This window comes from Nycticebus coucang, chromosome 2 (assembly GCF_027406575.1).
Source record: "Nycticebus coucang isolate mNycCou1 chromosome 2, mNycCou1.pri, whole genome shotgun sequence".
Lineage (NCBI taxonomy): Eukaryota > Metazoa > Chordata > Mammalia > Primates > Lorisidae > Nycticebus > Nycticebus coucang.
The window spans coordinates 6,818,081-6,844,409 of NC_069781.1; the positions used below are offsets into that span (position 1 = coordinate 6,818,081).

A 26,329-nucleotide genomic window follows, 5' to 3' on the forward strand; every position below is an offset into this window, starting at 1 on the left:
TTTGAGCTAGCATAGTCCAGACAGTAGGGAGCAAAGCTGTAGAGCGTCCCTAGACCAAGGGGATATCACCCAGTTTCATCCCAGGAGGGCTGGACACAACCTTAACCTCTGCCATTGCCGCAGCACTTACGTTCATAAACCTGTCACAAAGTTAGCATTTATACAGGAGAAAACTGAGGCCAAAAAAGGACTAGAATTCACATAGCAGATGCCACAAGGTCAATGTTTGTTCCAACTGTATATGCCTTAGCCCAGTGCCTGCACCATTTACTAAACATTTCCTGAGTGCTTTACAGCATTGTTATTTATTCCTCACTTCTTTATTTTATTTCTCTTTTTAATATTTATTTATTTATTTTGAGACAGAGTCTCACTCTGTAGCTCTAGCCGGAGTGCCATGGCATTGTAGCTCAGAGCAACTTCAAACTCCTGGGCTTGGGCCATTCTCCTGCCTCAGCCTCACAAGTACCTGAGACCACAGGTACCTGCCACCATGCCCAACTAGTTTTTTTCTATTTTTAATAGAGAAGTGATCTCATTCTTGCTCAGGCTGGTCTCAAACTCCCGAACTCCAATGGTCTACCCATCTTGACCTCCCACAGTGCTAGGATTATAGGTGTAAGTTACTGCACCCAGCCTATTCCTCACTTTTTTTTTTACGAGACAAAGTCTCACTTTGTTGCCCTCAGTAGAGTCTTGTGGCATCATAGCCGATAGCAACCTCTAGCTCTTGGGCTTAGGCGATTCTCTTGCCTCAGCCTCCCGAGTAGCTGGGAGTATAGGCGCCCGCCACAACACCCAGCTATTTTTTGTTGTTGTTGTTGCAGTTTGGCCGGGACCAGGTTGGAACCCACAACCCTTGGTATATGAGACCGGCACCCTACTCACTGAGCCCCAGGCGCCGTCCTCCTCACTTTTTTTTAATTCAACAAATATTTATTGAGTGCCTATCATGTGCTAGATATTGTTCCAAGTATTTGGGACACATAAGAGAACAAAACAAAGAGCCCTGCCCTCATGGAGCTTACAGTTTAGCATTTATTGCCACTTCACCTGCATATGGTCTGTACGGGATAAGTCACCATATCTCTGTCCTCAGCTGCCCAATAGGGGGATAGCAGGCCTGGCTCAAGACATGGATAATACGCCTGGTGTACTGAAGATGCCAAATCGGACACCCACTGCCCAGACAGACAACAGGGCTAAAAGCTGATTTTTTTTTTTTTTTTTTTTTTGGTTTTTGGCCAGGGCTAGGTTTGAACCCGCCACCTCCGGCATATGGGACCGGCGCCCTACTCCTTGAGCCACAGGCGCCACCCTATTTTTATTTTTTTTTGAGACAGAGTCTCACTTTATCACCCTTAGTAGAGTCACTGCTCACAGCAACCTCAAACTCCTGGGCTTAAGCAATTCTCTGGCCTCAGCCTCCCAAGTAGCTGGGACTACAGGCGCCCGCCACAACGCCCAGCTAGTTTTTGGTTGTAGTCGTCACTGTTGTTTGGCAGGCTGGGGTCAAGTTTGAATCCACCAGCTACGGTGTATGTGGCTGGCGCCCTAACCGCTGAGCTACAGGCGCTGAGCCTAAAAAACAATTTTAAAAGGAAAAAAAATAAGACTTATTTACAAAATACCAGTTTGGTTTTTTGTTTGCTCATTATCTATCTTCCCCCACAGGATCTGAGCCCCACAAACACCCAGACTCTATTTCGTTCACTGCCTGGTTGCTAGAACTGGGCTTGATATGTAGTAGGCCCTGGTATCAACCATGTCCCTGATTCTGTACTCTGATACTTTGGCATCTAGGGGCCTTGCTGACCCTGGAGGGACTGCCTGCTCAAGCCAGGGTTAACCCATTTTAGAGATAATGAATAATTCACCCAGGAGCAGGCCTTTCAAATGCAAACCACCCAATTCAGAGCCCACACTCCCACCTGTTGGGGCTTCTTGCACTTTAGGCAACTATCCACCTGCCCTGATCACCCCAGAGCCGGGTACTAAACAACCAGGTACAACCCCTGTGCCCCAGATCATGCAGACATTATTTAAACTAACCAATCTTAAACTGGCTACCCTGCCTACCCATCCCTTCCCATGGAAACCACAATAAACACTCCCACTCAATTTCTCCTCACTCCTTTGACCTCCTGACCCATCCCTGTGCCTTCCCATTGTGCCCTGCCTCCTACTTTTAGGAAACTGTGAGTTAACAAAGTTCTTCCTTTGTGACAGTCATTTCTGTGCCAGTAATGGAGGCCCCTGTTATCCTTTTTTTTTGCAGTTTTTTTTTTTGGCTGGAGCTGGGTTTGAACCGGCCACCTCCAGTATATGAGGCCTATGTCCTACTCCTTTGAGCCACAGGGGCCATCCCTATCCTTTTTTTTTTTTCTTTTGAGACAGAGCCTCAAGCTATCACCCTGAGGGGTAGAGTACTGTGGTGTCACAGCTCACAGCAACCTCCAACTCCTGGGCTTAAGCCATTCTCTTGCCTCAGCCTCCCAAATAGCTGGGACTACAGGCATCAGCCACAACACCCGGCTATTTTTTGCTTGTAGTTGTCATTGTTTGGCAGGCCCAGACCAATTCGAACCCCCCAGCTCTGGTGCAATAGCCACTTGAACTACAGGCACCACCCGGGCCCCTGTTATCCTAAATGTCCATTACATACGGGGCAGTGCTGGACAGGCCCTGACAGGGCCAGATGAACCTGTATGCTGCCATCTGGATTTGTTTATTCACGTACAAGTTCTTTTGTCATAGATAAAGTTAGAAAACTGGACACTCCAAAGACCATGGTGCCAGTCAGGGGACCCAGTGTACAAAGTGCACTTGACAATGCACTTAGTAAAGTACTAACTATGAATTTAATCAAAAGTAGGAGTGCTTTAGAGAGATAGCCACTTTAAGATAGGGAGAATGTAACCTTGTAACTATGAGGAAGAGTCTGTTTGACATATACTCTGATGAATAATAACATTACAGATGCTTACATTTACTGCGAGAATATAAAAGCATCAAAGGGAAACGGAAACATCTAAGGAGGGCAAAAAAGAAAAAACAAAATAATGAAACTGTTGATCTCTCATCTGCTTCTTGGCTGATTGGCTTGGGTGACAGGCGGATGGACTCCTTGGTCCGGTAATACATGTCCACATATCTTACAATACCTGATTAAAACAAATCCTACATGAATCCCATGTACTCAATTTTGATATGAGAACAATTAATGACAATTAAGGTCATGGGGGGGTGGAGGAAAAGCAGAGAGAGGGAAGAAGGGAGAGGGGTGGGGCCTTGGTGTGTGCCACACCTTCTTGGGGCAAGACATGATTGCAAGAGGGACTTACCTAACAAATGCAATCAGTGTAACCTGGCTTATTGTACCCTCAATGAATCCCCAACAATAAAAAAAAATAAAAATAAAAAAATAAAACAAATTCTAGCACCCTCAAAATGGTTCTCAGTAAAAATCTGTTGAATAAATTACTCAATACACATTGGCTGGCTACCAGCTCTGTGCTGTGGGTTGACATATTGACAGACCTGGGTCATTTGCTGCCACAGTCATCAAGGTGCTAAGGTATTCAAAGATGGGAGAGGGAGGGGAGACAGAAAAGGCTACCTGACAGGTGGCATTTGAGTGAGCTTTGAAGTGAGGGACCATGGACCCTTGGGAGTTGGGTTGGTGGACAAGGGAGCTCCAAGTTAAAGTAACTGACAAGGAGGTCTTGAAAAACATGAAAATAGAGGCAGCAGGGACTCCTTCACCTGGAACTCTTGGCCCAATCTTCATTTACCCACTGGCTTACCTTGTGTTCCATTAAAATGGTAAAAGTAGCTGCATAAACTTTCTAAGCAGAGATGTGCACAAAGATGTTTTCCTAAGGATACCCATCTCCTAAACACACTAGAAACAGCCTTAATGCCTATGGTCATCTTTAAGAATATTCACAAACTTTTTTTTTTTTGTAGAGACCGAGTCTCACTTTATGGCCCTCGGGTAGAGTGCCGTGGCATCACACAGCTCACAGCAACCTCCAACTCCTGGGCTTAAGCAATTCTCTTGCCTCAGCCTCCCAAGCAGCTGGGACTACAGGCGCCCGCCATCACAAACATTTTTATACTTCTTCATTTGAGAAGTAGGGTCTGTGCATCCCCCGTCCTTTGCATTTGGACAAGCTTATCACTGCTTGGATAGACAATGTATGTCAGAAGTGCCTCTGGGTGGCTCGCAAGGCTAGGTCAGAATAGACTATGCAAATTCCACCTGTTTCTCTTGAAATGCTTGTCTTTGGATTCCTGAACTGACGTGTAAGAAGTCTGACTACCGTAGAGCAGCCATGTTGTGAGGAAGCAGTCAAGCATGGCAACTAACCAGCCATTGTCCGTAACTTTCCTCACCCACACATCCCAGCAGGCCAGCTCCAATGCAGGAAGGAAGCTGAAAGCTCAGGATATCTGTTCCTCTAGTTCAAGTGGATTTTAGAAAAGGTTGGGGGAACCTGCCTCAGGTGCCCTCCAAGGGATGCCCAGTGTGGTGGGTAGTGGGAACATTTACACTGCTTGTCCTCCAAAGGCATCCCTGTGTTAACAAGGACTCTCATTTGTAGAGCACCTACTGTGTCTCACACCAAACTCTGTAATTTATTCACTTACTTTACCCAATTTATTTTTTTGTGTGTGAGACAGAGTCTCACTCTGTCACTCTGGGTAGAGTGCCTTGGCATCCTAGCTCACAGCAACCTCAAACTCTTGGGCTCAAATGATCCCCTTGCCTCAGCCTCCCAAGTAGCTGGGACTACAGGCACCTGCCACAATGCCTGGCTAGTTTTGTTATTTTATTTTATTTTTGATAGAAACAGGGTCTTTTTTTTTTTTTGCAGTTTTTGGCCAGGGCTGGGTTCGAAACCGCCACCTCTGGCATATGGGGCCGGTGCCCTACGCCATTGAGCCACAGGTGCCGCCCCAGAAACAGGGTCTTGCTCTTGCTCAGGCTGGTCTCCAACTCTGAGCTCAAGGGATCCACTCACCTCAGACTCCTACAGTGCTAGGATTACAGGCGTGAGCCACCGCACCAGGCCTTGTACATTATCCCATTTAATCCTTACAATATCCTTAGGAACTCATCGTGCCACTTTCCAGATGAGGAATCTGAGGCAAAAAGAGTTAATTGACTTGCTCAAGGTCACACAACTAGTGAATGGCACAGCGGAGTTTCAAATCCAGACCATTGGCCTCTATTAGAATCCTCTATTACTGAAGGTTCTGGACCATGCCATAAGGCAAGGAAAAAAGTCCTAATTGGAATGGAAGAAGTAAAAGTGTCTTTATTCACAGACAACTCAGTCATGTACATAGAAAGGTACAAGGAATATGTAAAATGATACCAGAGAATAAGTAAGCTTTGCTAGGTTGATGAATACAAGGTAAATATCGAGGGCCAGGCTGCACTGCTTCCCTACAAGACATGCGGAAAGGCTTTGGGACTGAATCTGCAAGCTGACTAAGAGGTAGTGTTGCCTATGATCACAAACTTAGCTTCTGGGGTCAGATGCGTGAAGGGGAACCCAACCCCTCTGTGCCATTTTCTGATTGAGTAATGTGGACAAATGATGGACTCTTTTTCTGCCTCAGTTTTCTCATTCTTCAAATGGATGTTAATTAAACGTGCATGGGGGCGGGAGGCAGGAAAGTATCAGCTTGTGGGTTTGTAGGGATGATTCCTGGAATCTTTAAATCCCTAAGCCCAGGGCTGGCCCACAGAAGATTGCTGAGACTGCGTCTGCATGCCTCTGTCTGCAGTTAGGCTACACTCTCAGGAGAGGGGCCTGAGGCCTCCTATGGAAATGCAAGCAAAGTAAAAGATTAGGCTTTTCTTTTCTTTCTTTCTTTTTTTTTTTTTGGCCAGGGCTGGGTTTGAACCCACCGGGCGGGCGCCCTACTCCTTTGAGCCACAGGCGCCACCCATTTTTTTTTTTTTTTTTTTGAGACAGAGTCTTACTATGTCACCGTTGGTAGAGTGTCTTGGCGTCACAGCTCACAGCAACCTCAAACTCTTGGGCTTAAGCGATTCTCTTGCCTCAGCCTCCCAAGTAGCTGGGACTACAGGAGCTTGCCACAACGCCCAGCTATCTTTTTTGTTGTTGTTGTTGTTGCAGCTGTCACTGTTATTTAGCTGACCCAGGCTGGGTTCAAACTTGCCAACCTCAGTGCATGTGGCTGGCGCTGTAACCACTGTGCTACGGGGTGCCAAGCCACAAGGTTAGGCTTTTCAGTGTCAGGCCTCCCTCCAGTGTGCAAATTCCTGAGAACAACGATTCACAAATTCACATCTGCTCATCTTTGTGTCCCAGGGCCAGGCACACGCAAGGCCGTGCACTGCTAACTGAAGCAGGTCAGTGCTCAACCTGAGTCACCTCGTCTGCAGTTACAGATGGCTGCCACCAGGTGGGTTCTGGAGACGGGGTTATGGGCCCTGTGACCTGCTGACTGGAACATCACAAAACAGAATCACCTATGGAGAGCAATTTAGATGTTTATTCAAGGGCCCCACTGACTTCTCTGAAGTCTGACTCCTGCAGGCTCTTCTTCCGGAAGCCAGCATCACTTGCTGGGAGGCTCGACCCATTGGCATCAGAGGGAATGGGACTCAGGACTCACAAGCTTTGGTCATAGGAACCCATGGCCTGGGTGGGGGCTGCCACCGGAGGAGGTAAAGCAGGGGCCACCAGAAGCACTGGGAGCCAGATGGTGAGCTATCAAAGGCAAGGCAAGGGTTGGGAGGAGGTGGAGAACTGGGGGTGGCTTCCCCTACTGGCCCCATTGAACTCATCAGGTATACATACATCTCCACCATGTCCCCATCTGCCAGGATAGCAGACAAATCCCCCAAGGTATTTGTCTTTGGGAGTACACACCTGAAGTTCCAGATGGGGATGGCCTGTGTACACAAGTGTAAATTCTTAGGTGTGTGTGTACAAATGTGTGTGCATGCACCACTGGTTGGAAGGGTGATATCCTCATGCTGGCACATGCTGTATGTAGCACAGGTATAAACTCACTCTTCCCAGAGTGAGGTCATGCAGAGGAAAACCCAGTCTGGCCCTGTGGGGACTGGGAAGCTCCCTGGCTTCACCTTGATGGCCGTCCTACTCTTTCATCTTGTGAGGAGGGTCTGGAAATGGGTGCCCAGACCACTTGGAAATTCTAGGTATTGGGAGGGCATTTGGTAGTCACATTGGCCACCCCCACTGAACCCTTCAAGTAGGCCGTGAAAATGGAAAAAAGTAAAGATATTGCGGAAGTAACAAAGGGCATCAGCCAAAAAACAGGAGAATTCCGCCCAGCCCTTTTGAGATTTGTCTCACTGCAGTCTGTCTCTTTGGGATCTCACATCCCAATTATGACAGAATTTTCCCTTTCAGAGGGTACAACAGTGGATTTTAACATCGGTAAGTGGAACAACTCTTACTATCCCCTTTCTAACTTATGAGCATTTTCCATACATCCTTTTCCTGAAGAAAAAAATATCCACCATTCAGATGCTAAACAATAAATGTTCCAAGTAATTTTATTTTAGAATACAAGAGAGGTACAAATGTATTTACAGTTGTACATATACAGTCAAATAATATATATCACAGTTTCGTAAATATCATTTCAGATAAATATTTACAAAGTTAAAGTGACAATTTTCTGGAAGGAGAACACAGTTTCTTGAAAACTCTATACATTTTATATTTTTCATTAATATTATTATAGTTTATTTTAGAAAACACCCTACGGGAATTCTGGTAAATAACAGCAAGGTGTGAGAAGCGACACTAGAGGGCGCTCACGGCCGCAGCTTGGGGAAACGGGCTGCTGCCGGGGAAGTGCGGGCAGGCGAGGCGAACCCCGGGGACTGGGAACAGCTCGAAGTGCTTTCCGCGCAGAGAAGCCAACCTGGCATCCAGGGCAGCGGTTCCAGTCTTGCCCTCTTCTTGCTGGAGTGTGTGTGTCGGAAGGAGTTGGGGGAACCCGCTCCTTCCCAAACATGATGTCAGAGCTGGAGGGAAGGGATCACTGGTTCATTCCCTCATTTTACAAATAGGGAAACTGAGGCCCACGGAGGTCAGGGTCTTGCCCGGGATCCTACAGTAGATTTCCGTTGTGCTTCCACTCTCAGCCTGCCTGGCACGCTGCAAAGTGTTCGTGCCTCATCTAGCCCCACGAAGGAGGGCAGGGCCCAGGAAGCGCAGGACTCTTGCAGCTGCCCCTGGAACTCAATAGTTCCCAACTGCCGAGACTGCGTCCTTGACTTGGACACTTCTGGGCACCAGTGCCAGCAGGCAGGAAGAGGAGGAGGCGTCTCCTCCCTACCCTTCTCCCCCGCGCTCAGTCCGCACTGGGACTGAAGGTCCGCCCCCGCCCTTCCAAAGTACGGAGAGCTCCCCTTGCCCCCACTGAGGGTCCTCGGAGACTGTCAGTCCCTTCTCCTGCTGCCCGCGCGAGGGATGCCGTCCTGGAGACAGGCTCCATAGGAAGAGAGAGACTCCGGGGTGAGGCCGTGCATGAGACCACCCCCACCTAAAGGGAGGCGGCCGAGCAGCCGCACCTACCGGCTGGCCTGGGAAAGGGACGTCGCCCCTCAATGTCCTCATCTGTGAAACGGGGCGCAGAGCGTATGCCTGGGGGTCACTTCTGGGGCACGCGCGGGATCGGCGCGCGCTCACAGCACCATGGCCGGCAGGTGGTGCGCGGCGGCGGCGGCGGCGGCGGCAGCGGCGAGCGCAGGCGCGTGCGCGTGCGGCGCGGGCAGGGCGGGCGAGTGCGCCTGCAGCGCAGCGCTGGGCGGCCGGTGGCGCGCGCTCTTCTGGTGGGCGCGCAGGCCGGCCAGCTGCGAGTAGGCGCTCTGGCACACCTGGCACTTGTAGGGGCGCTCGCCCGTGTGCAGACGCACGTGGTTGCGCAGCGTGGACGACTGGCTGAAGCGGCGGTTGCAGAAGCGGCACACGAAGGGCTTGTCCAGCGTGTGGATGCGCATGTGCGAGCGCAGGTTGCTGCGCGAGTTGAAGCCGCGGTGGCAGATGACGCAGCGCATGCGGCCCGCGGTGCCCGCCGCCGAGTCCGCGGGGTGGAAGTCCTCTGGGCGCGCGGGCGCCCGGGGCGGGCCGAGGGCGGGCGGGAGGGGGAGAGAGGGCAGCCCAGTTAGAATACGCGCCCCGCGGCCGGGCACCCGCGCCGCCCACGCGCCCCTTCCAGGGCCGGCCGCCTCCGATCGCTGGGTGGCCCTAGAGCGCAGCGGCTGGGGACGCGGCCAGACTGGATGGGAGGGGCCGCGAGGGACCCTGGTGGGTCCTGTAGGAGCGTGAGACCTTGGGCACACTTAGCGATTCTGCTTGGTTAACGCAGCTTTCTCATCTGTAAAATGGGAACCTAGTACTGCCTCATAAGGCTGTCTATGCACGGTCACCCGTGGTGAGCAGACTGGTCTGCCGAAGGTTTACGTGTCACCTTCCTCACAGGGCCTGAGTGGGCGCGGCGCCCGGCTCACAGTAGGCCTTCCACGGAGGGCCCAGGCTGCTACTTTGATAATCCTTTCATTTATTCATACCACAGTGTTTACTAAGTGCCTACTTTGTGCTGGGGACTTGCACCTCAGCTTTCTCATTACTCAGCCACAGAGCAAGGGTTTAAGAAACAGTAGTTCAGGCTCGCCGCCCGAGCTCAGTGGTTAGGGCTCCAGCCACATACACCCAGGCTGGCGGGTTCGTCCCGGGCCTGCTAAACAACAATGACAACTGCAACAACAAAAATAGCCGGGCGTTCTGGCGGGCGCCTGTAGTCCCACCTACTTGGGAGGCTGAGGCAAGAGAATCTCTTTTTTTTCTTTTTTGTCGAGACAGAGTTCTACCCTATGCCCTGAGCAGAGGGCAATGGCATCCTGCCTTCTCAGCCTCCGAAGCCGCTGGGATTACAGGCGCTCGCCGCGGCGCCCAGCTGGGTTTTTCCATTTTTTTCCATGAGTCGGGGTCTCCCTCTTGCTCAGACAAGCCTCGAACTCCTGAGCTCAAGCAATCCTCCCTCCTCAGCCTCCCACAGTGCTGGGATTACAGGCATGAGCCACCGCGCCGGGCTAAGAGAATCTCCTAAGCCCAAGAGTCTGAGGTTGCTCTGAGCTGTGACACCATGGCACTCTACCCAGGGTGACATAGTGAGACTCTGTCTCAAAAAAAAAGAAAAAAAGAAAGTTGATCATGAGCCTCAGGTTTGCCGGCTAAAATTAAGAATAATCAAATTTCACAGGGGTTTTTGTGAGGACACAGTGGTCTATGATGCCTGGTAAAGGTTTAGCCCAATTCTTGGCATGAAATAGGTCTAAAGCCAATGGTCTCTATGGTGACAGTCAGCGTCATTCCAACACAGAGGCACATACTGCCCTGCCTTCACACAACAGATTTATGCTGAGCATCTACTCTGGGCCAGACCCTGTGGCAGGCAGGGTGAGGAAATGTACAGGTTGTCAGAGCTGAAAGGGAACTTAGGGTCATCTTGCCTGACACTTTGCCTTTACAGATGAGGAAGCTGAAGCACAGAGCCATTCCTAAGATTGCACAGCAGAACTAGAGCGCAGTCCAGGCTCCTGCTGTCTAGCTCCCACTACACACTGTTGTTTCTTTGGGGTCTCCCCATAAGACAGCCTATTGGGCCCAGACAGCAGGAGAACTGTGTTCCACCCATGCTCAGTGCATGGTGGTGGTTCCAGGGGCATTGGCCTCCTTGGAATAGTAGGTCCCATCAGCTTGATGCTGCCAGAGCTTGAACCAGGGTCCCCCGAGGCCAAGAGCCTCCCCATTGCCCCTATCCTCTCTCCCCTTCCTGGGCTCCCTCCTCTGTGGGTCTTTGTCCCTGGCCCACGGGACCACCTACCATGCTTGTTCTTTTTCTGCTCCTCCTCTAGCCCTGGCACACCAGGGATCCCCAGGAAGGTATTGTGTGAGTTCCCGTACCACACCAGCAGCTCCTGGTCAGGAGGGATCATCTGTAGGGAAGAGGCAAGAGGAGGTCAGAGAGGAGGCAGCCGCTGGGGGCAAGTCAGAGGTCTCTGCACATCCCCTCACAGCCAGTAGACGTGGATCCAGTCTCAGCCCCAAGAAAGCCACACTTAGCTCCATTTCCACCAAGCTGACCTGGCAAGCTGCACAGACACAGAAGGCCCTGGGGTGTGGTGCTGTCTGCTCCCCTGGTCCTGTCCAGGCCTTCTCACCTTCCCTGTCCAAGCTCTGGCCACATGAGAGCCTTCAAGCTGACAGCAACTGCATAGGAACCTTACAGCAAGCAGAAGTGACGGTGGGTAGAAAGCTAGAAAACTTTTCACTTGTTACCCAGGGGAGCCAGAGTCAGCCGGGCCTCAGGGCTCAGGGCTGAACCAGGCGTTTCTGAGGAGTGTGGGCTGTAGGGCATCCTACATACCTGGTTACACTCTGCTGGATAATGTTCTGGAAACAACTCTTACCCAAAGCACCACAGGCAGCACCACACTGCCCATACTTCCCTACCCAGAATAGGGCTCTACATGACGCCATGCACATGGCAGATGCTAAAAAGAAACATTCGGATTGATGAACAAAAATACACTTCACCATGTCCTAGGTCTGTGACAGAGAACCCCACAAATGATGGCAGGGTTCTTTACCCTCGGGTGGGGGGGGGAAACCTGCCCCAGGGAAATGGGTCAGATGCTTTGTCAGTGACCATCTGGGAGGTGTGGGAGGCCTGCTCCTGGTGTGGCACTGAACATAAACCACACACACCCCAGAATAGCCCAAGGGGTGCTCCAGCGCTTTAGGGAAAGCCAGTTGCCCCTCCCAAGTGGGGAAGCTGAAGGCCCTACCCAGCTAGGGGAATAAGAGAGGGACAGCTGTGGCTGAGGCCTGGACCTGGGATGTGCTGGCTTTGGCAGCTGCCCCTGGGGGTCACTCTCTGGTTTTTCGGTCTTCTTTTAGTTGAAGCACAAAAGGCCACATGGGATTCCATCTAGGGGGGTCTGAAGCCACCCAGAGGAGGACCTCCCCACAGTCTCCATTTGGTTCTGGCTGGCAGAGCCCTGCCACACACAGAACCCTGTGTAGACCACACTTCTTTCTTCTGCCCAGAGCTGGGAAGACCCTCCAATCACCGCAGAAATTTCTGCTCGACCGTGAAGATGGGGGGGAAGTTGAGAGAGGAGTGGGGACAAGAAGGTATGAGAGCACCTAGGGGAATGCCACCCTCCTAAGTTAGCTCTGCCGAGAGTTACCATGCCCCTTCCCAGCTGACCCCACGGCCTATGGGCATCCCAGTGAACCTCAGAGTCAGCAAATGACAAGAAGCCAGCAGAGAGTGCCACCCCAACCTGGATTCAAGGGTATGAACATGGAAAACCCAAGCCCAGTCCCTGAAAATTGGGTGGTACGTCAGAGAAAGTGTGCAGATTAGAACCAAGTGCCACAGTGAAAGTCAGTGGCCTCCCTGGCATCATTCACAGTCATGGCCACTGTCCAGGAGGCCAGCAGGTCAGAGGTGGAGGCCCTCACTGAAAAAGGGACACAGAAGAAAGAGGCTTTGTGAGCCCCTCAGAGAAGCAGACGATGGGACTAAAATAGAGTGTGCAAAAAAAGTATACATATTTTAAGACAGAGAAAAACTATTACAGTGGTAATCTCTATGTGCTGGTAACAAAGATAAATACAAGACACATTGAGCACCTCTTATAATTGCAGAAGTCAAACAGGACTTAGGAATTACAAATTTAATACAGTGTTTTCCTTTTGTCAAATTGTGACAAAATAACAATGTGATCCCCACCATATTTTTTTTTTTTTTTTTTTTTTGTAGAGACAGAGTCTCACTGTACGGCCCTCGGGTAGAGTGCCGTGGCGTCACACGGCTCACAGCAACCTCTAACTCTTGGGCTTACGCGATTCTCTTGCCTCAGCCTCCCGAGCAGCTGGGACTACAGGCGCGCGCCACAATGCCCGGCTATTTTTCTGTTGCAGTTTGACCGGGGCTGGGTCCGAACCCGCTACCCTCGGCATATGGGGCCGGCACCCTACTCACTGAGCCATAGGAGCCGTCCGATCCCCACCATATTTTTAATAAATTGTGAAGGAAGCTACCCTACAAGATGGTATAGCTGGGCCCTCGATCACCAGGTCCCTGCATAACCTCAGGAAAATCACTTTGCCTTTCTGCTTGTGTCCTTAAATGAGGGGGCTGCAGAACATGATCCTGGGATTCCCCCAACTCTAAGACTCCAGCACTGTTCTGACCCTGGCTGCAAGCCTCAAATGGAGGCAGACATCAGCAATCAGCCTCCACCCCACCATCAAAATATGCCCTTCAGGAATCCCATGCCCCTTCAGGAGTCTGTACTGCAGATGGCTCTGGCTCAGCTCTGGAGTCAGACACGTTGGGATCTATCTGGGCACTCCACCTGCTGAGCAAATGACCTCGGACAAGTTGCCTCATGTCATGAGCCTCAGTTCTGACCTTGCTGAGTGATTGTCAGGTTCAGCAGGGCTATATGCATAAAGCTGTTACATAATGGAGACATGGAAGTGCTGGTTATTATCACCCCACCTGAGCTCGCCAACCTCTCAGAGAAGCTGGCAGCAGTTTCTAGTACATCAAGTGCCTGCAGAGTGCCCAGTGAGTCTGAGTGTGGCAGAGGGTTGTGGGCACCGCTAAAGCCCAGGGTGACCTTTAGCGTTCAACAGGAGTATAGGCTGGGGCAGCACCTGTAGCTCAGTGGGTAGTTCACTGGCCACATACACCCAGGCTGCCAGTTCGAACCCAGCCTGGGCCAACTAAACAACAATGACAAAATGCAACAACAACAACAAAATAATAGCCAGGCACCTATAGTCCCAGCTACTTGGGAGGCTGAGGCAAGAGCATTACTTAAGCCCTAGAGTTTGAGGTTGCTGTGAGCTGTGATGCCACAACACTCTACTGAGGGCGACATAGTAAAACTCTGTCTCAAAAAAAGGAGTATAGGCAGGGCCAGACAGCCCCACGCCACTGCTTCCTGACTCCATCTCCCCCGAGAGAGGAGCCCACTCATCCAGCACAGCAGGGATGAGAGATTCTGCAGTCCCCCACCTGACCTTGCCCTGACCTTCATCTTCACCTCCAAACTTGAGGTCTGGGAATCTAATACTAAGTCAACACCTTTTTAATTTAACAGCCTTTTAATTTAAATTGTAAATAACAACTATCACTAAATATAAAATAAGTATGATAACAGTATCAACAAAACTACTACTACTAATAATAAGTATGATACAAGTACTAACACAATAATAATAAGTATGATAACAGTATCAACAATAACGGTGATAATGAATGAGGATTGGAGCCAGAACATTTTAGATTGTACAAATCTTGAATATTATGATTCAGAATGAGTATTTGCAATGTTTTTTTTTTTTTTTTTGGCCGGGGCTGGGTTTGAACCCGCCACCTCCGGCATATGGGACCGGCGCCCTACTCCTTGAGCCACAGGCACCGCCCATGCAATGTTTTTTTTTTTAAATAAGAGCTTTAATGGTAATAGCTTCAGTATGAGTCATTTATATACTAACTTTTTCTAAATATACTAAAATCAATGTTACTAACAATTAAAAAACTAAAACAGCAATGCAGCCACACGGGCAAACATGTAGGAACCCCTAGGAGGGAATATAACGAGAATGACTCTCTACCACTCTGGAAACTAGCTACCGTCGCTGGTGTTCTGGAGGTCTTTCCTTTGAAGGGTTTGTCATTTTGAAATTATTAAAAACTGCTGATTTAAGGCTTATGTAGAGCAATGTGATAGGGTCTACATGATGGTTTTGATTTAAAAAAAAAATAATGAGGCCAGGTGCAATGGCTCATGTCTATAATTCTAACACTCTGGGAGGCCTAGGCGGGTGGATTGCTTGAGCTCAGGAGTTTGAGACCAGCCTGAACAAGAGCAAGACACTATCTCCTAAAAAAAATAAAATATATATAGATAGATAGATAGATAGCCAGGTGTTGTGGTGAGTGCCTGTAGTCTCAGCTACTTGGGAGGCTGAGGCAAGAGAATTGCTTGAGTTTGAGTTTGCTGGCTATGCCACCATGGCACTCAACCCCAGGGCAACTGAGTGAGACTCTGTCTCAAAAAATAAAGAAAGAATGAGCACATATTCTATACACAAAATGAAACAAAATCTTTAAGCAAAAAACTCCATTAAGAAGAACCTTCTGGAATTGAGAATCACATATACTCCCAGACAGCCAGAAACCACCAGTGCTAAGGAAGCAGCCTCACCTGCCCAGAGCTGGGGACTGGTAATCTCAGCCCAGCTGCTGGTCTCTGCCTGCTCATCTAACGGACTCCTGTATCCAGCACAAGAGAACCAGGGATGTGCAGCTTCTTCCCTGAGATACTGGAAGTACCATCCAGGGGGGCCCAGGGCTGCACAACTGGCCTGCCAAGGTGTAAGAAATGGCCGTCGGCCTCTGAGGAGCTTTGTAGTGCTACCCTTGGGCTCTGGCCTGGCCCAGCCAGGGAGGAAGAACCAGAGTCAGCCAGTCATTCGCTTTGCTGGGGAGCAGAGATGGGCTTGGGACACACAACAAGTAAAGTAATCCCTAAAGGAACAGAGTCCCAGCACCATAAAATCCAAATCACCAAAGCTCTGGGTCTTGCTGACAAATCACATGTTCTCTCAATGGTGCTCCTTCACCTTCCCCATCAGCCCAGAGGTGGTGTCCTGCTCCTCTTGCTGAATTTGTATCATAAATTGGAAATAATGAGGCTTGGGGGTTGTTTTCCCAATATAAATTCATGTTCCACCATTGAACATGCTCCTGGGAGGCTCCATATCCTCCCCTGCCCTCTCGTGCTGATGCCCGAGTATAAAAGGATCTCAGTGTCATCTGGACAAACATCAATTTCCTTTGTACCACAGATGTCCCGACATGCCAATTAATAGAGTTCCGTCAAATAGATATTGGCTAGGGAGGCCACATGGCGTGGTGATCAAACACTGCAGCCCTGGGATCAGATAGGCCCGGGTTCAAATCACAGCTCACCCATCTTCACCATGTCTTTGAAATTATCCTGTCCTCATTAAAATGCGTATGATAACAGAAGGCACCTCACAGGGCTGAGCATATTCTATTTTTTTTTTAAGCTGCTAAGACCCTTTAAAAAGACCCTTTTCACTCTGGGACGCCAAGGCAGGTGGACTGCTTGAGGTCAAGAGTTTGAAACCAGCCTGAGCAACAGTGAGACCCCTCCCCCATCTCTAAAAATAACTGGGTGTTGTGGCAGGCACGTGTAGTCCCAGTACTCGGGAGGCTGAGGCAGGAGACTCGCTTAAGCCCAGGAGTTGGAGGTTGCTGTGAGCTGTGTGAGGCCATGGCACTCTACCGAGGGCCATAAAGTGAGACTCTGTCTCTAGAAAAAAAAAATAAATAAATAAATAAAATAAAATAAAATAAAATTAAATTAAATTAAATTAAAAAAAGGTCCTTTTATTCATTTAACACTATTGCTTACTTGCTATGTGTAGGCACTTTGTAGAAATGTCATTTTAAGCACTGAGGTTGTGGTAAATTCGGTGGCAGAGTAACCAGAAGGCTGCCCCCAGAATAACATGTCAGTCATCTGGCCAGATCCATCCTGCCCAGGGCTTCTGCACTGGACCCCCAGGCTCTGAGACCCACTGCTTTTCTCTCTCTTGAGAGGTCTATTTCTTTTTTGTTTGTTTGTTTTTTGTATTTATGGAAAAGTTTAGAGCAACTACAGTATATTCTGTTATTGAATAAAGATGTTTCTTCCAATTTTTTGGCAAGTAATGAGTTACTGTTATGAAATATAAATAGCAGTTCTGAGTGGCAGGAAGATTAAGAAAACAGATCACAGCAAAGGTCCCTCTCCTTGGCTAACTCACACACATGCACAGAACAAACAGCTGATTTATTCCAGAGACATCCAGGGAGTGGCCTGGGGGCTGGCCAACAATAGCCTCTGGTTTAGCCCAGAAGGGCTGCTTGGGCTCCGAGCCTTGGCCTTGGGAGAGGACGGCCATGTATGCCCAGACTCATGGCCTATCCAGCAGGTGGAATCTGATATTGTGATAAAAAGTTTTGAGAAAATTGCCATCATAAAAAAAAATGAGTCCAGCCTTACTTATTTAAAGTAAAATGGGTGGTACTTTGCGTTTGTCGCTCACTCAAATAGTCCCTTCTTAGCAGGCCTGCTAACTCTGTGAAAGCGATAACAGCCACATGGGTAGATCTATCTACCTGTCCGTCTCATAATGTGTGTGTAAATAATGAGGGCGCAAAAAAACGTGCACGCATTTTAAAAAAGAAAAAAAATGTATTAAAATTGTAATACTCAGGTGGCGCCTGTGGCTCAAGGAGCAGGGCGCCAGTCTCATATGCCGGAGGTGTGGGTTCAAACCCAGCCCCGGCCAAAAAAAAAAAAAATTGTAATACTCAAGCCACATTTGATTTCTGCAATTACAAGAGGGGCTTAATGTGATTTGTATTCTTTTGTTATTGGTCTATATATATACATATATATATGTTTGTTTGTTTTTTATGAGACAGAGCCTCAAGCTGTCGCCCTGGGTAGAGTGCTGTGGCATCACAGCTCACAGCAACCTCCAACTCCTGGGCTCAAGTGATTCTCCTGCCCCCACCTCCCAAGTAGCTGGGACCACAGGCGCCAACGCCTGGCTATTTTTTTTTGGTTGCAGCAGTCATTGTTGTTTGGCGGGCCTACGCTGGATTTGAACCCGCCAGCTCAGGTGTATGTGGCTGGTGCCTTAGCCGCTTGAGCCACAGTCGCCGAGCCAGTTATTGGTCTATATTGACGGTAACAATTTTAATAGCTTTTTTCTTTCTTTTTTTTTTTTGTGGTTTTTGGCCAGGGCTGGGTTTGAACCCACCACCTCCGGCATATGGGAACGGTGCCCTACTCCTTGAGCCACAGGCGCCGCCCCAGCTTTTTTCTTTCATAAAACATGCATTCATGGGCAGTGCCTGTGGCTCAAAGAGTAGGGTGCCGGCCCATATACCGGGGATTAAGCTCGGCCCCAGCCAAAACTGCAAAAAAACAAAAACAACAAAAAAACATATATTCATTTTTTGGGTACACATTGTATACGCACACAGGGCCACATGTCTCCTGGTCCTCTTTTATCAATTCTTATCAAACGTAAGCGACCGTTTTACTTTAATCATACAAACTCAGATCTCTCCCTGGAGAGACTGTCCCGCCACCCTGCCCTTGGACTTTGAATTTCTGTATAAACATCTGTTACTGTTTCCTGATTTTGTCTGGCTTTCACCCGGTGTGACCTACACGGCAAGATGAAACTCAGGCCCCCACATCCACCCCAGTGATGGCAGCATTCCTGCTCTGTCTCCTGTGTCGTCTTGTGTGCACAGGAGGGACGGGATGAGTGGGAGTCTTCTGTCACGTCTGTCTCAGGATGGTGGGGAGGGGTGTATGAATGTAAGGATATGTGTGCAAGCGTTCTGGGGAGGGTCCGACAGGGTGCTCGCTGCTAGAAGTGGAACTGGGCTGCATCAGAAGCTGATTCTAGGGTAGGGTGTTTCAGCCAGAAGGTCACAGGAGCCACCTCTGTCCTGGGCCTGAGTGGCCTTCAAGACCTCTCCCGCCCTACAGCTGTCTCACCTCTTGTCTGAGCCCTAGTCTAGGGACTGCTCACTTTTCCTTTACCCTCCATCTCCTGGGACCCAGGGAAGGCCTCCTGCCGTTAGCCCTGGGAGATTCCCTGCGGCCTGACACAACCAACTCAGTCCCAGAAGCAACTAGGCCTGGCACCCATGGAGGTCTTAGAAAGACCTTGAGGCTCTGAGCCCCAGGGAGAAAACACAGGGTGGACTACAGGCCAGTGGCTGTCTGTCCCTGAGGGGCTCCTTCACACCAGCTTAAAAGTTCAGCCAAGGGGGCGGTGCCTGTGGCTCAAAGGACTAGGGCTCCGGCCCCATATGCCAGAGGTGGTGGGTTCAAACCCAGCCCCTGTAAATAAAAAAAAAAAAAAAAGTTCAGCCAACGGCAGCGCCCACAGCTCAGTGGTTAGGGCACTGGCCACATACACCCAGGCTGGTGGGTTTGTTTTTATTTTATTTTAATTTTTATTTATCTTACTATTATTATTATTATTTTTAGAGAAAGAGTCTCACTCTGTCACCCTCGGTAGAGTGTCATGGAGTCACAGCTCACAGCAACCTCCAGCTCTTGGGCTTAGCTCTTGCATCAGCCTCCTGAGTAGCTGGGACTACAGGCACCCGCCACAGCGCCTGGCTATTTTTTGTTGCAGTTTGGCTGGGGCCAGGTTTCGAACCCGCCACCCTCAATATATGGGGCCAGCACCCTACTCACTGAACCACAGGTGTCGCCCAGGCTGGCGGGTTTGAACCCAGCCATGGCCAGCTAAACAACAATGACAACTGCAACCAAAAAATAGCTGGATGTTTTGGCAGGTGCTGTAATCCCAGCTACTTGGGAGGCTGAGGCAAGAGAATCGCTTAAGCCCAAGAGTTTGAGGTTGCTGTGAGCTCTGACACCACGGCACTCTACCAAGGGGCAATAAAGTGAGACTCTGCCTTTAAAAAAAAAAATTCAGCCAAGCTTCAGTCCCACCCCCAAAGACCTGTGCTTCCCCCAACATGGGAGCAGAGAAGACTGGGAACAACTTCCCTTCCCTCTGCACACACTTGTCACCAACCTGCCCAAGGGGGTCCAGGGAAGCTTCCCCCATTCTTGGGCCAGATTTCTGTCAGCTTGCTTTGTACCACTGGCCCTGCCCAGGTACCTGGACCTTCTGTTCCTGCCAAGTACTTCTCAGAGCACCTCCTCTGCCTTCCTCCCTGAAACCCTGCTTCAGAAGCCCCAGCTCCGTGACACACCTCCATACACCCTGGAGAGGGATATTTACCTGTCTGCCACCCCCAAGTGCCCTGCCCAAGTTCCTGAGGCTGACCCCATTTTCTTCCCTGTCAACTATAAATAATCATAGAATCTTCCTCCTGGGGTCTTGTGAGGATTAAAGAGGATCCTCCTCCTGGGGTCTTGTGAGGATTAAAGAGGATACTAAGTCAGGGAGAAACATGGCACCTGGGGAGCTGTTGCTGAGACCAGAGTCATGATCCCAAGTCACAGAAACCAAACATGCAGAGGGGCAGCTGAGCCACTGCAGACACACACCCCGTCTCCACACCTTGCTGTTTGTATGTCTATGACCTCAGGACACCCTCAGCCTATATCCAAGGACCTCACCAGTGAGATGCACACAGTGTAAAGCCCTGTTCCTCCTGATTGCAGCAGAAAACTGCCTGGGAAGGCATGCTTCCGCCCAGGGCCAGCTATGCCAGTGTTGATCCCCCTGTGTCCACTGTGGTCCCTGGACACAGCTGCCCTGCCCTGCACACCCCTCACCCCTAGGCACCCCTGCTAGTCTCTGCACAACAGCACACGTGCACACCAAAACACACCTCAATGGCCTTGTAGAAGATGCTGGTGCCAATCTGGACCACCTCCAGGTTCTGCTCCTGCTCGTTGCGTGCGCACTTGATGTAGGTCATCCAGCTTCGGTGGTCCTCTTGGCTGGCATCGATGAAGTAGCGCACTGTGCCATCCTCATTGAACACCTGGGAGCAGATGGAGCAAAGGCCAGGTGAGGCAGGGCAGTGGCACGCATCCAGTCTGCTGGGCACCTCCACACCCCGTCTCCACTCTCCCAACAGTCCCAGGGAGTGGATAAAGCTATTACCAGCCTCTTTTTCCAGCTGAGGAAAGGGAGGCTCAGTGACTTGCCTAGTCAACAGGGAGTCAGTCTCCAGGGCCCTATGGGCTGCCCATGATATGATCCTACTGCTATGTCCTCCCCTTCCCCAAGAAGTGTCTCCTAGGGTCAATAACCAGACAAAGTAGCCTCTAGCTAGGATGCAGAGGTGCTAGGATTTCAGAAGATGCAGGATGCTCCCTGGGGCGGTGAGGAGTGTTGGCAGGGAACTCAGAGGGAAGCACAGGAGCATGGGGAGGGAAGGCTGACTCACCCTCACTATGACACTGGAGCCTGGCCTACCTCCCTTTGTGGGCGCTATCAAGGGCACACAGAGGTCAAACTTCCTGACCATCTTCCTGACCCAGCAACAACTAGAGACAGTAATCCCTGGCTGAGGCCCCCAGAGTAGGGAGAAGGTGAGGTGAGCAGAGGCCCCTGGGCCATCCTAGTTCCTTGCCTCCTATTCCTGTGACCAGATGCAGGATTTGTTACATCAGGGTCTGTGGAGGTGAGGGGGGAGGGAATGAGATTAGGATGAAAAGGGGTGCACCATCCCGGCCTCAATGGGTTTCCCATCCTGTAAGGTGAGAGCCCCAGGAAGAGGAAGCTCTGCAGGAGTGGCTCTGTCCTAAGGGCAGCCCTCCCTGGGTATGGCGGGGTCAGAGGTCTGGGATGGAAGCCTCTGGGCTTCAGTTTCCTTCTGTAAAATGGGAACATAACTCTGAGGGCTGCTGAGCTAACACATGGATTGCAGACTGAAGGCTCAGGAAGCTGACTCAATACCAATTCCTGGATGATTACATTGAATGTCACTCTGCTGGGGGTGGGGGTGGAGGGGTGAGAAGCCAGGCCTGGAAAAGCACAGGCCTTCACCATTCTCCATTCTAGCCACACCTCACCCTCTGGCCAGGCTTGCCCTGGGAAGTGGGGGGAAGGTTTCCCTTGTTGCTTCCAAGGCCAGGGAAAGAATGCTCCCAGGGATGGCTTGCCAGCTCCAATGGGGACTCTGGGCAAATAACATGGCTGCTCTGGGTCTCAGTAGCTTCGTCTGTGAAGTGCAGTCAACAAGAGCCCTGCTGCCTAAGGTGGCCTGGAGGAGGGAGACTCAGATTTTCCCCAACCTGGCTTTCCCTGCCAGGTTTGGAGACAAGTCTCCAGGCAGGGTAAGCTTCAGAGACGGGGCAGCTTAGAATCTGGCCTGGGGGTGGAGGGGCCTCTGGCCCCAAAGTCTGCTGCTCCCAGCTAGAAGAGAAGCTGCAGCTGCCCATGGCAGATGTGGGGGTCCCACCCGCGCCCCTCACCCCCAGCCCGGGCTACCTCCCACATGAGATTGTTGTTCTTGCAGATGTCCACGTGCTCCGGGGCGATTACCCGGCCGGTGAAGGGGCCCATCTCAGTGCCGGCCTTGATCCACGTCTTGGAGAAGATGCCCAGTCCCTCTCCAGGGATGGAACTCTGAGCAATGATCACCTCCACCGGCAGCACCAGGCTCGACAGCTTCTGCACCTCTGCAGCCACGGGAACAGATGAACAGGTCAGAGTCTGAGACAGGGGAGGCCCAGCCCTTCCCTCGCCAGGGACCCTGGCTCCTGGCTGCCCAGCCAGCTGGACTAAGCAGCAGTTCTTGGAGAAGTCATCCAGGTTTGTGTGTGGGTGGGGTGGGAGTGCCTGGAGTGCGGAGGCTCATTGTCTCCTCTGTATGCAATCGGGGACCCTCTGTGCCCTGGAAAGGAGTGGTGCTTTGGGGCTCATCTCTAGGAGGAGGTTTTCATTTTGTTTTATTTTATTTTTTTGAACCAGAGTCTCAAGCCGTTGCCCTGGGTAGAATGCAGTGGCGTCGTAGCTCACAGCAACCTCCAACTCTTGGACTCAAGCAATCCTCTTGCTCAGTTTTTCTATTTTTAGTAGAGACGGGGTCTTGCTTTTGCTCAGGCTGGTCTCGAACCCATGAGCTCATGCAATCCACCTGTCTGGGCCTCCCAGAGTGCTGGGATTACAGGCATGAGCCACCGCCCCGCTCTGGCCAGCAGGAGGTTTTTAGTCTCTGCACAAATTTTCTTTCACCCTCCATGGGGGAAAAGTTTAAGAACTAGTAAGTGAGCCATCTGCAGCCCGTGGTTCTACGGATGGGGAAACTGAGGCCAAGTTGAATCAGGACTCTTTCGCATAGTGCTTTTCTGGCGCTTCAGCTGGTCGCTGGCGGCCACTGTGCGAGCGGCACCGGGAGCTTGTGGTCACTGTGAGACCGCTAGAGAAACGCGAGCCACGGCGGCCGGGTCCCTCTCTGCTTCCAGGCTCTGGGGTGCCAGCGAGGGTGGCGCCGGGGATCACACGATCCCTGAGTCGCCTCTCGGCTGGGAAGAGCGCCGGCCCTCAGCTCCGCGAGGGTCTGGCCTCTGCAGCTGGGTGGGAGCGGTGAGTCGCACAGAGGCGGCCTCCGTGTCTTACAAGGTTCCCCTCTAAGCTACCTGGGAAAATAGCCGGCAAGCCGGCCGGCTGAAAGGGGGGGTTAAACGGTGTCCATTGCGGCGCGGCCGGCAATTTGTCACGCCGTTAAAGTGATCGCATTCATTCGGCTCCATTCGAAAGAAATTGCTAATTCTAAATTCATTAGCCCTGGAAGAATGCTGTAGCAGTAAATTGTAGCTCAATGCGGAGGGGACTTGTTTAAAAGGGGCCGAGGAATTCCCCTTACAAAAAGGGGGGATTAGATGGTTGACATAGCGTGAATGGAAGTGGAATTAGTCTTCACGGTAAATTAAGAGAGGAACAGAAATCGTAAAGGGGAAGAGAGAGCGACGCGCAGAGATGCCAGCGCCGGGGAAAGATATTGTTTGCGGGTTGATGAATGAGGAATAAGAACTTGAGACATCTTAAAGAAAAGAAACTTTTCTCGCTCTCTCTTTCTCTCTCTCACTCTCTCCGCAGCATTTTCTCCCGGCCCGCCCGCCCTCCCTAGCCCCCGCTGCCTTTTAAAGTTCTTGGTTTAAGTGGGAACTTTCGCGGGTCAAGCCCAAGTTAACTAAATGAATTTAAAACCCCTTCTTTTTGAGTCAACTGCTATTACACGCCTAGTAAGGCTTTAAATGCCGAGAACCCGCCAGCTCCGAGGAGGGAGGAGAAGGCAGAGGACGGCGGGGGCGGCGGCCAGGTCGCCGGGACCTTGTCCTCCAGCCTGGGGCCCCGCACCCCACCTCGGCTTGGCTGCCGGGGAAACTGAGACTCACGGAGCGTGGGGAGCGCCCAGATTGGCGCCGGCAACCGCGAAGCCCGGTACCCTGGCCGCCTCCAGTGCGTCGCTGGCGGTGAACAGGGGTCGCCGTGAGGAGGGGAAGGGCCCAGCCCCGACGGCAGGACTCACCGCCAGAAAAGGACTGCGCCAGCACCTCGGCAGTGAAGGCCGTCTTGGGGCTGGCGTGGTGGCTCTTGTCCTCGAAGAGCTGCTCGCCCAGCACGTTGCGCCAGCGGCCATACAAGAAGCTGTGCAGGATGTCGGAGGTGATGACCTCGGCCAGCGCCAGCCCGGGCGCCTTCAGCCCCGTCTTGAGCACCAGGGCTTCAGCCGGGAGCACGGAGCCCATCATGGGCGGCCCGGGGCTCGCCGGCGCTGGAGGACTGACGGCCGGGCCGACTTGGGGAGGTAGGTGCGTGAGAGTGGAGCAGAGGAACGACAGGAGAGCGCTGCGGTGGCGGAGAAAAAGGAAGAGGAGCAGGGGGCGGACGGTGAGGAGCAGACCGCAGGAGCGAGCGGGAGGCAAGGGGGTGGCTGGGGGGAAAGAGAAGGGGGGTGTGGGGAAGAGAGGAGAAACCTGCAGAGATGGCAGAGGCGGCGCGGAGGGTGGAGAGACGGGCGGGCGGAGGCGGGTGCAGGGGATGCGGGTGGGTGGAAGGAGGGTGGCTGCTGAGAAACGGCGGCCAGGGGCTCTCAGACGCGCGCTCGCCTCTCCACACCCGCTCCGGATCGTCGTCCCCTTGGCAAAATCTCAGCGCCTTTATAGGAGCCGCAGTGACCCTCCTAATTGGTTATTAATGACCCCCTGACGTCGGAGGACAGACTTGTTGTACCCTACGGTGCTCGAGGAGCCTTCGCAGCGACAGCGCGAAGGGCGGGGGCGCGCGGACCGCTCGGAACAGTCCCCCTCCGCTCCTCCCTCCCCTCCCCGGCCCTTCTTTCCCCCTCCTCTCCTTCTCTCCCCGTGGGAAGCGCGGGGCAGGCAAGGAGGCTCAGCAGGCTGTGAGGAGAGGAGGGGACGAAGCAGGGGAGGGGGCGCGGCGCGGCACGCCGGGACTCCAGGGACCGGACTGGCAAGAGGGGACGCCTGGCTTCGGGCCCACGGGTCCCCTCACCTCTGGTCCCAGGCCTGATCCGCGCTCACCACTTGGGCCCGGCCCGTCATTCACCTTCGTTCCGCGGCCCTCCCGGGCCCGGGCCGGCGCTGCCTTCTCTCCCCGGCTCTGCACTCCTCAGGCTGCGCTGATCGCCCCGGAGGCCGCAGCTCCAGCTCTGGCCCCTCTGGTTTCCCGCGCAGACCGCACTGCCGAAGCCAGCGCTTCGCTTCAAACGGGCCACACCAACCTGCTCGCTGTGAGCAGCGGGCTACGAAACTCGTCCGCCGGCGCAGAGGGCTGCGCAGGCGGGGCTGTGGCCGCTGTCGGGGCTGGGCCCAGCCTGAAACAGCTTCGTGGGCGGCAGCCTCCCTGGCTCTAGGGGGGCTGCGTCGGGGGTCAGAACCCGCGGAACTGAATCCGCCTGGAAGTCAGTCCCTCGGAAAAGGCTTTCCTGAGGATGCCAGGGCATCACAGCCCCCACACCCACCCCCGGGCCGGCCTGAATGGGAGCGGGCGAGCGAACTCCCTCGGAAACTGCAGACAGTCCCGCGCAGGCCAAAGAGCCGCTGGGCTTGCGGCTGGGGCCTCCCAGCTCTTCCTGTGCTGCAACCCAGGGGAGCCGCTGCGCTCCCGCCCTCCTTATTTCTTGCCTTCTCGCTCTCTTTTTTTCTCTTCTGACCTCCCTTTCTTCTCTCCCGTCGTTCCTCTCCCCTCCTCCCCCACCTCACCCTACCAGAATTCTTTCCGCGTGGCGGTTCCCAGGCACCTCTGAGCGCCAGCGCAATCCCTTTGCAGAAATCGGGAGCTGCTGAGCCAGGCGGGAAGACCACCGCTTCCTAGAGGCTTTACCGCCTCCCAGGGTTAGTCACAAGGCTCGACTCTAGCCCCGGACACACCCGCTGAGGGGACATGGGACAACCTCCCCCACCTGCTGTACTTCTCACCCCCACTCTTGCAATTTCAGATGCACTAATGGAGGTTTTCTGAACCCTTTGGGTGTGGGTCGGGTTGGAGTTTACGATCTCGCTGGACGGTGCGAACTCCTCCACAGCAAGCGGACTTGAGTGGGAGGGCAGAGACCTGGCCTCCCACAAGCCAGACCTGTCCAAAGGCCCCCTCAGCTAAGAGGCCCCTCCCCAGGCTTTCGCTAAGAGGGCGTCATACCTGGCAGGTGCAGACCC

At 52.2% G+C, this 26,329-nt stretch overlaps 1 protein-coding gene across 4 annotated transcripts; it reads right to left on the reverse strand.

The window, feature by feature from the left end:
- Positions 1-7,570: 7,570 nt before the first annotated feature.
- On the reverse strand, positions 7,571-26,073 carry PRDM12 (PR/SET domain 12). 4 transcript variants are annotated; one of them, XM_053559636.1, is made up of 6 exons: positions 25,221-26,073; positions 24,181-24,500; positions 22,137-22,327; positions 20,527-20,682; positions 10,909-11,020; positions 7,571-9,123 (listed from the first exon to the last, which is right to left on the reverse strand). In XM_053559636.1, the coding sequence occupies exons 2-6, from the start codon at positions 24,401-24,403 to the stop codon at positions 8,708-8,710; spliced, it is 1,098 nt and encodes a 365-aa protein (XP_053415611.1). In that variant the 5' UTR covers positions 24,404-24,500; positions 25,221-26,073; the 3' UTR covers positions 7,571-8,707. The 4 variants fall into 4 exon arrangements, with proteins under 4 accessions (XP_053415611.1, XP_053415602.1, XP_053415597.1 ...); XM_053559627.1 differs by having other exon boundaries at positions 22,191-22,327; positions 25,167-26,073; XM_053559622.1 differs by having other exon boundaries at positions 25,167-26,073.
- Between the last annotated feature and the right edge of the window lie 256 nt (positions 26,074-26,329).